Source organism: Cynocephalus volans, chromosome 12 (genome assembly GCF_027409185.1).
Source record: "Cynocephalus volans isolate mCynVol1 chromosome 12, mCynVol1.pri, whole genome shotgun sequence".
Taxonomy (NCBI): domain Eukaryota; kingdom Metazoa; phylum Chordata; class Mammalia; order Dermoptera; family Cynocephalidae; genus Cynocephalus; species Cynocephalus volans.
The window spans coordinates 71027258-71035919 of record NC_084471.1 but is presented as its reverse complement, the minus strand read 5'-3'; the positions used below and the strand labels follow the sequence as shown (position 1 = coordinate 71035919).

Below are 8662 nucleotides of genomic sequence, written 5' to 3'. Positions count from 1 at the left end.
CCCTTAGCTCCTTTCCCTCTAAAAGACCCTGAACAGCTCACCTGGGGGGCTAGCTTTCCTGTAGTTAACCCTCTTATGCATAAGTCTATCTCCTCTTTTAATAAAGTGCTGCTTGCTTTACTGCTGAGTGCATTGTTCATTTCTATGACTTTGGAACCCAAGAGCCTAATTTGGTAACATTTCTTTGGTGAGCAAAGCCGGGAGGTAAGGGGACTCTGGATGCCAGGTATATCCCCGGGATTTTCCCCATGGAGCACAGGTTCTGCTCTAATATCTGTGCCAGCAAAAACTGGAGAGCCTCAGGCACCAGAGAAGACCCTATCACAAGAAGCAAGTGGCCACTGGGACTATTTTACTCCCATGTCTCTGCTAGTGGTAAGTCTCTCCTGGAGCCCCTGGCCTAAATTCTGACAAGACAATGCTTTATTCTCTTTTACTCTCCCTTTTTCTTTCCCTTTTCTTCTTCTCTAAAGTGACTGCCACACAATGGCAGCTTAAATCCCTCTCAACCTTTAAGAAGCATGCTCGCTCTGGCTGACAATGGCTTGTCCTGATAGGTAACTAGCAGAAATGGGAAGGTCAGTCCTACACCATGAAGATCTCACTTGAGCAATTTCCCCCTGACAGGGGATTCATGACAGTGGTGAGGATTCATTCCCATGCTACACAGTGACTAGAAGTCTGGAAGCCACTAAAATTCTCTTTTTCTGTCTCTAATTTTCTGAACCCTCCCCTGCTGTTTGGTCAGATTATATTCAGTACAATAAAGGTGCACCCTGGAGGGCTCCTGGCTATGCTTTGTTTCTGATTTTCCAAGCCCTCTCCTGCTATTCTGTATAGGTGCACCCTGGAGGCTCCTGGCTGTGCTTTGTTTCTCTGATATACATCTAGTCGGTGCATTCCTTCTTTGTGCCAACAACAGTGGGGAGAACTGTTTTTATCAATTACTGTGTCAGTGAAATAAGAATGAGTAAGAGGCTGACCCCACTGATTGGGACTAGGATAAAGTGGATCCCACTGTTTCTCTTTTCTCTTTGTTTGTTTGCTTGGTTAGACATTTAGTTGAATACCGGTTATCTGAATAAACCTTCCAATCCTTGCACCCAGCTTTTGGATGTTCGAGTCATTTGTTTAGTAAGATGGGGTGAGCTGAGACTGGTCTGCTGGTAACAACCCCAAATGCCTTAGAGTGTTGCTTATGCCAAAGAACGTGGCATTTTCTTTGTTTATTTGTTTTACTTGAAAGATCATTTACAACTGAATGCATTAAAATTGAACTATGAGAAAACACATAAAAACTGCTCCATAGTAGGGGTCCATAAACATTTGTATCATAACCTCTGTGACAATAACTGGATGAATTTTAAAAAGAGAAAAGACTGCTTTTATGCCAGCTGCCTGGCTGCTGTCTGTTTTTGATATTTTGACCCTCAGGCTAAGATCCTCTCTACCAATAAATCTTTTATTGTCAGATTCTAGGTATTGAAATACCTGGGAGTCAATTTAACCAAGGAAATGAAAGATCTCTACAAAAAGAACTGCTGAAAGAAATTAAAGAGCACACAAAAATATGGAAAGACATTCCATGCTCTTGGATTGAAAGAATTAACACTGTGAAAATGTCCATACTACCCAAAATAATCTATAGGTTCACTGCAATCCCCATCAAAAACCAAGGACATACTTCATAGAAACAGAAAAAACAACCCTCCTGGCCCATGGCTCACTTGGGGGAGTGTGGTGCTGATAACACCAAGCCAAGGGTTAAGATCCCCTTACTTGTCATCTTTTTTTAAAAAAAGAAAAGAAAAAGCAATCCTAACATTCACATGGAACAACAAAAGACCCCAAATAGCCAAAGCAATCAAGCAAAAGAAATAAAGCTAGAGGCATAACACTACCTGACTTCAAATTATACTACAAAACTATAGTAACCAAAACAGCATGGTACTGGCATAAAAACAGTCACTCAGACCAATGCAACAGAATAGAGAACCCAAAAATCAACCCACATACTTACAGCCAGCTAATCTTTGACAAAGGCAACAAGAACATACATTGGGGAAAAGACTATCTCTTCAATAAATGGTGCTGGGAAAACTGGACACACATATCAGAAGAATGAAACCAGACCCTCTGCCTCTCACCATACACAAAAATCAACTCAAAATGGATTAAAGACTTAAATATAAGACATGAAACACTATAAAACTCCTATAAGAAAACTTAGGGGAAACACTTCAGGATATAGGGCTGGGCAAAGACTTTATGAATAAGACCCCAGAAGCACAGGAAACAAAAGAAAAAATAAACAAATAGGACGATATCAAACTAAAAAGATTATGCACAGCAAAAGAAACAATTAGCAGAGCAAAAAGACAACCTAAAGAATGGGAGAAAATATTTGCAAACTATGCATCCAACAAGGGATTAATATCCAAAATACACAAAGAACTCAAACAACTCAACAGTATGAAAACAAGTAACCCAGCTAAAAAAAAATAGACAAAGGAGCTGAATAGACATTTCTCATATGAAGATATACAAATGGCCAGCAGACATATGAAAAAATGCTCAACATCACTCAGCATCAGGGAAATGCAAATCAAAACTGCACTGAGATACTATCTCACCCCATTTAGACTGGTTACTACCAAAAGACAGAGAATAAAAAATGCTGGTGAAGATGTAAAGAAAGTGGAACCCTCCCTACACTGTTGGTGCAACTGTAGATTAGTACAGTCATTATGAAAAACAGTATGGAGGTTTCTCAACTATAGATGGAACTGCCATACAACTCCGCAATCCCATTGCTGGGTATATACCCAAAGGAATGGAACTCATCATGTCGAAGGAATACCTGCACTCCTATGTTTATTGCAGCTACATTTATAATAACCAAGAGTTGGAATCAACCTAAATGCCCATTGACAGATGACTGGATAAGGAAAACGTGGTGTATTTATACTCGATGGAATACTACTCTGCCATAAAAGAAGAAATACTGCCATTTGCAGTAACATGGATGAACTTAGAGAAAATTATGTTAAGTAAAATAAGCCAGACACAGAAAGAGAAATACTGCATGTCCCCACTCATAAGTGGGAGCTAGAAGGAAGGAAGGAAGGAAGGACGGAAGGAAGGAAGGAAGAAAGGAAGGAAGGAATCACAATAATACATTAAACTTTCAAAAAAAAAAGAAAAGAAATGTGGTTATTAGAGGTGAGAAAGAGGGAGGGGGCGGTGGGTTGGTGAGAAACTAGTTGAGGGTCACAATGGTTGATTGTGTTTTGCAAACATGAGTATATTAATATACTGATTTGATCAACACATATTATACACATGTATTGATATTCAATTCTGTACTCCACAAATGTATATAATCAATTATCTTTCAATTAAAAAGACTGTCAAAAAGTTTTTTTAAATGAATGGTAACTATGTGAGGTGATGGATATGTAAATTAGCTGAATTGTGGTGATCATTTCACAGTGTATACATACATCAAAACATCGAGTTGTAAACCTTAACACATATGACTTTTATTTGGAAGAATGAGTAGGAGGACACAGGAAGGAAGAAGACGAGAAGAACTACTGCTGGTGACTGTATCATAAAGATGATTTAGCCATACTTGACTGGATAAAGAAGGCAACTGATTGATTGATCGATTGATTGATTGATTGATTTTCTCAAGAGAATTCATAACTCAGTGACACCGTGTTAAACAGTGGAGTAAAATAAGTGTATAAACCAGTGGGGAGAAAAATATGTACAGACAGACTAGGAACAAGAGTTTGCCTGAGAACTACAAATGCTGACCCCAAGTGCCTTAGAGTGTTGCTTATAACAAAGAATGTGGCATTTTCTTTGTTTATTTGTTTTACTTCGAAGATCACTTACAACTGAACACACTAAAATTGAACTATGAGAGGGCCAGCCTGTGGCTCACTTGGGAGAGTGTGGTGCTGATAACACCAAGGCCACGGGTTCGGATTCTTATGTAGGGATGGCCGGTTTGCTCACTTGGGAGAGCGTGGTGCTGACACCACCAAGTCAAGGGTTAAGATCCCCTTACCGATGATCTTAAAATTATAATAATAATAATAACAATAAAATTAAACTATGAGAAAACACATAAAAACTGCTCGGTAGTAGGGGTCCATAGACGCTTGTATCATAACCCACTGTGACAATAAATGGATGAATATTAAAAAGAAAAAAAGACTGCTTTCATGCCAGCTGCCTGGCTTCTGTCTGTTTTTGATCTTTTGACCCTCAGGCTAAGATCTCTACAAATACATCTTTTATTGTCAGTTTCCTTCAGCAAAGACCCTTGAAGGCCCTGGCCTCATGTATGAGTGTATTTGTCCTCACAAGTGAGTTTTCCTCATCTTCTCTGTAGGAAAAAGGCCTGGGCTGTAGGATGAAGGCTGAGGCAGCACAACCTCAGCTTTAGTTAAGTTCCTGATCCAGCCACTTGATAAACCTGGTCCCTCATATTTTGTACAGCATGTGGCTATCTGACAGTGTAGCTGAGCCAGGTTAATAGGTGAGAGGTAGATTTGTAAGCTCAGTAGGAAGATGTGCCATCCAACTCTGCCCTCTCATGCACATCATACACAGGGTTTACTCCTGAAACCCTGTAGACCTGGGGGAAAGTGTTTTGTCCCATAATTAGGAAGGGAGTAACATGCACTACTCCTGGGAAATGCACCACACTGTGTTTAAATTCACACTAAAATGATATGACTAATACCAAGTTATTTCCTGAGAGTTTGTCTTCATTAGCTATAGTGGGTGGCCTCCTTACACCTTATCTAGCTCTACAGGTCCCCGAAATGTAGGGGCTTCATTTAGGAGCTGCTGGTTTCTGAGACAAGGGAAGCAGGGTCTGACTGTCTAAAGCCCCAGAGTGTACTGGGGTGGAAAGGGTGTAACCAGCAATCTTAGACATCTTAGGAAGGCAAGGAAGACAGGAAAAAGATGTGAATTTCATTTCCAGCTAGTTCAGAAATGTGATAATTAAATTGTAGTTTTGAAATGCTGGATCATCGAGGTAGGAAGACATCTCAGGAAACCATCTGGAGCAAAACCCTGATTTCAAGATGAGGAAATTGGGATACAGAGGACAGAGATGAACTGCCCTGGTTCAGACCATCAATGAGTAGCAGAAACAGACTTTAGTACCCAAATCTCCTGATTCTTCTTCTTTCATACAGCCCATAATCATTAGAATAAATAAAGTTCTGCAAAAATCCTCCTTAGAAACTAGCGAAGCAGCAAGGAGGGGTAATTGAGTGGATGGGCCAGCCCAGAGGCCCCAGGTGCACAGCTTCCTAAGAATCACTGAGCTACCATAAGGGTTCCTGTTCTATCTCTAGTTTCCAGAGAGAGAATTCCTTTCACAGCTCTTCACAAAGGATAAGAAAATCCCTCACCCCTCAAGTCACGCATTTCAGATTCTTAGATCCCCTGCTCATGCTGTCCTTTTACCACCCACATCTCTACCTGTCAAAATCCTACCCACACCTCAAAACCAATTTGAATGCCATCCCCTTCATGAATCCTTTCTTGATCCTTTTTTCCCACATTCTTCCCAAATATAAATTATCTTTCCTTTTGTGAATGTCCAGGGCACATTTGTAACCTCTCTCATGATAATTATGATACTATTTCTTGTATATAACTACTTTTTTTTTCCAACCAATAGGGGGATCACAACCCTCGGCATGGTGTAGTCTGCACCACTCTCAGCCAGTGAGCGCTCACCGGCCATCCCTATATAGGATCCAAACCCGTGGCCTCGGTGCTACCAGCGCCGCACTCTCCCAAGTGAGCCACGGGGCCGACCCTATAACTATTTATTGATGTTTACCTTATCTCTCCTATTAGTCCTTGAGGGAAGAGACCCTTTTAGCCAACTTTGCACCCCTCTGTAGTTTCTCGGTGATCAATAAAAGTTTGTTGAATTGAATTGGTACAGAAAGTAACCACATCTTTGTGTTGTAAATTCAGCCAACTTCCTCTTCAGTAAACATGGAAGGTGGCTGTGACTGTGGCCTCAGTGTCCACCCACTCACCCCATTTCCTCCCTTTCCCTCCAGGAAAAAAATATAGCCAGTCACTTCAAATCAGGCCCTTTATTCAGGACAGAGACGGAATCTGTTGCTGTGGTAAGAATGCCATCAGAAGCATTGGGCCAGGGTCTAAAGTCCAGCACACCAGCCATGCATCCCTGGAGAACAGTCCTCAAGAGTCCAATGGTGTCACTCCAGGGCCCAGGGCTCAGAGTCAAATCAACTTCAGAGGGGTAGAATGAAGCAAACTGAGGTAGCATTGGGGAAGAGGAGTTCCAGGAGCACAGAGAGGGCAGGAGCAGCGGGGAGAGCAGGTGCTTACGACTGCTCGCAGAGCCACTGTTCCAGCTTCTCAGAGCAGAGTGGCTTATGGGCCAACCTGATAATGGAGATGGGGACAAGGTGAGTTGACTGACTGGATCTTAGCTCAAATTTCCATCTAGTTTCATCCCCAGGAGTGCTGAGATGGAAGAGTGAGAATTACAGAAATGTCTTAGCTGGATGGCAAAAGGACGCTAAGCTATCTTGTCGGGAAAGGTCCTTAAAAAAAATCCAGGAAAATTATAGAGCTAGAAAAGATGTTCAATTTACCAACGGCTTGCTTTTAGCGTATGAGACTAAACCAGTGGAATTAGATGTCCAAGGCCAGGTGAAGGGAGGCCTGGGTCTCAGCCCTGCATTAGGGAACACACTATTAGGAAAGTTGCCACACAGGAGTGGAGCAAAGGAGGCTTAAAAAATGGAAACCTGAGTCTGCTAGATGAGTTTTGTTTTGGAGACTCTATTCTTGATTAAATGACCAGGATATAGGAAAGTGGTGCTCAGCTAAAGGGGTAAGGGGAAGTAGGGAGGGAAAGAAGAAAATAGAATAAGGACTCACCAGTAGTCCATTCCTTTATTATCCAGAATCTTCTTGGCACACATCATGTCATCAGTAAGGTCATCATCCAGGAACTCTGGCAGGGGTAGCAGGGAAAGGAATGAGAGAGCTAAGAAATATTACCCAGAAAGGTAATGAGTTCCCCTATTCCCTGGATTCAGTGTGTCTGGTTCTTCTCTGAACTGAAGAAAACTATGCCTGTTGTCTTTTATATGGAAAATACCAACACCGTAATGCCTCCCCCTGGGTAGGGACTTCCTGCAGTTCCCTGGATCATCCCTGGAGGAATCATCAACTTCATCAACTGACTTACCCTGAAAATGGAGAATATCAGACTTCAAAATTCCCAGACAGCTCAGATCATCTACCCCTGAACTTCAGGGGACTTGTCTGGGATTTGGTGATCATGAAAAACCCAAACAGTTTCTTACTCAGCACTGTCTATTCAAGTCCCACTGTTTTTGTGGAGTCCAGCCAAGGCAGTGAAGCCAGAGGTATACATGCTTGATGCCAAGAAGGAGATTATCACAGGAACAGGCCTCAGAAAAACAGAGGAGCAAGGTAAAGGAGGCTACTCACGGTCACAGGAGATGTTACAGAGGTTCCTTGACTGAGGAATATGGTTGCTCCTGCACCAAAATTTATCACTGATCTGGAACAGTCCATATTCTCTGCTGCCATTGTTACTGACTATGGTTTGTGTGTCATAACCACTGATATGAAATATGGTACAGATCCCTGAAGGAAAGACAAGAAACGGATCACAGAGATGTCCACTATCAGCATAAATGAAGAGCCATAGTTTCCAGACAGAAAAAGCCTTTCCAGCCAGTCTCCAAAGATGGCAAAGCACAGTGTATCTTGATGAGATGAGGAGAGTTCCAAAAAGGATCAGAAATGGGAGAGAGGAAGGAGGGGGGAACAAACGGAACCAAAGCGTACATAGATAAGAAGAGAAGATAAGAGGGTGATTAGATTAAGTGACAGTGGAGGAGAGAGGGAGGAAAAGGAGAATGGAGGAGAGAAGCCGATGAGGAACAGGATCAAACAAGGAGAAGGGAACTCACATTCAGGCAAAGTGATGCCTCCATGGCCATCCATGTCTTTCAGCACCTGGGAGAGCTCGCATTTTGTAAATTGTTTGGCCTGAATGGCAGGGAACAGAATGCCCACCAGGATCAGAGGAACAAAGGACATCATTGTGGCTGTCCCCAAGAACCTGAAGTAGGGGCACCACTCAGCTTCACCTGCTTATATTCATGTAGAAAGCCTCAGGGGCACTGGCACCAAGCCCTACATCCAGGAAGAAGATGAAGAGAGACTGGTCATGCCAAGACAAAAACACTGAGCCTGCCAGCCTCCTTCCGTAATTCACTCTACTTTTCCTTCCCCTCCCCCGATGTCTAGGCCGTACCAGGTATTGTTCCCAGCACAGAGAGAGTTCAAAGCATGACCCTGTTTCCTGTTTGGCTTTGTTCATACCTTTGTTTCTTGTAGGGTTGGTTCTAGGAAGCAGGATGTCCCCAGACTACTTTAGAAACAAAGGTGGCCTCAGGGCCTGTACAAGTGAGGCAATCAGAAAATACAATAAAGGTCCATAGCCAATTCCCTCTTTCCCCTACAGACATACAAAAGGTGGAAAGGGAGTGTATGTATCACATGCCATGGTCTCAGGATCAGAATTGGCACTGCCCAGCCAACC

At 42.5% G+C, this 8662-nt stretch overlaps 1 protein-coding gene across 1 annotated transcript; it reads right to left on the bottom strand.

Annotated features, from left to right (window-relative positions):
* Nucleotides 1–4809: 4809 nt before the first annotated feature.
* Nucleotides 4810–8160, bottom strand: LALBA (lactalbumin alpha). Its single transcript, XM_063115686.1, has 5 exons — nt 8028–8160; nt 7540–7698; nt 6961–7036; nt 6403–6459; nt 4810–4873 (listed from the first exon to the last, which is right to left on the bottom strand). Exons 1-5 carry the CDS (start codon nt 8158–8160, stop codon nt 4810–4812), a joined length of 489 nt encoding a protein of 162 aa, XP_062971756.1.
* Between the last annotated feature and the right edge of the window lie 502 nt (nt 8161–8662).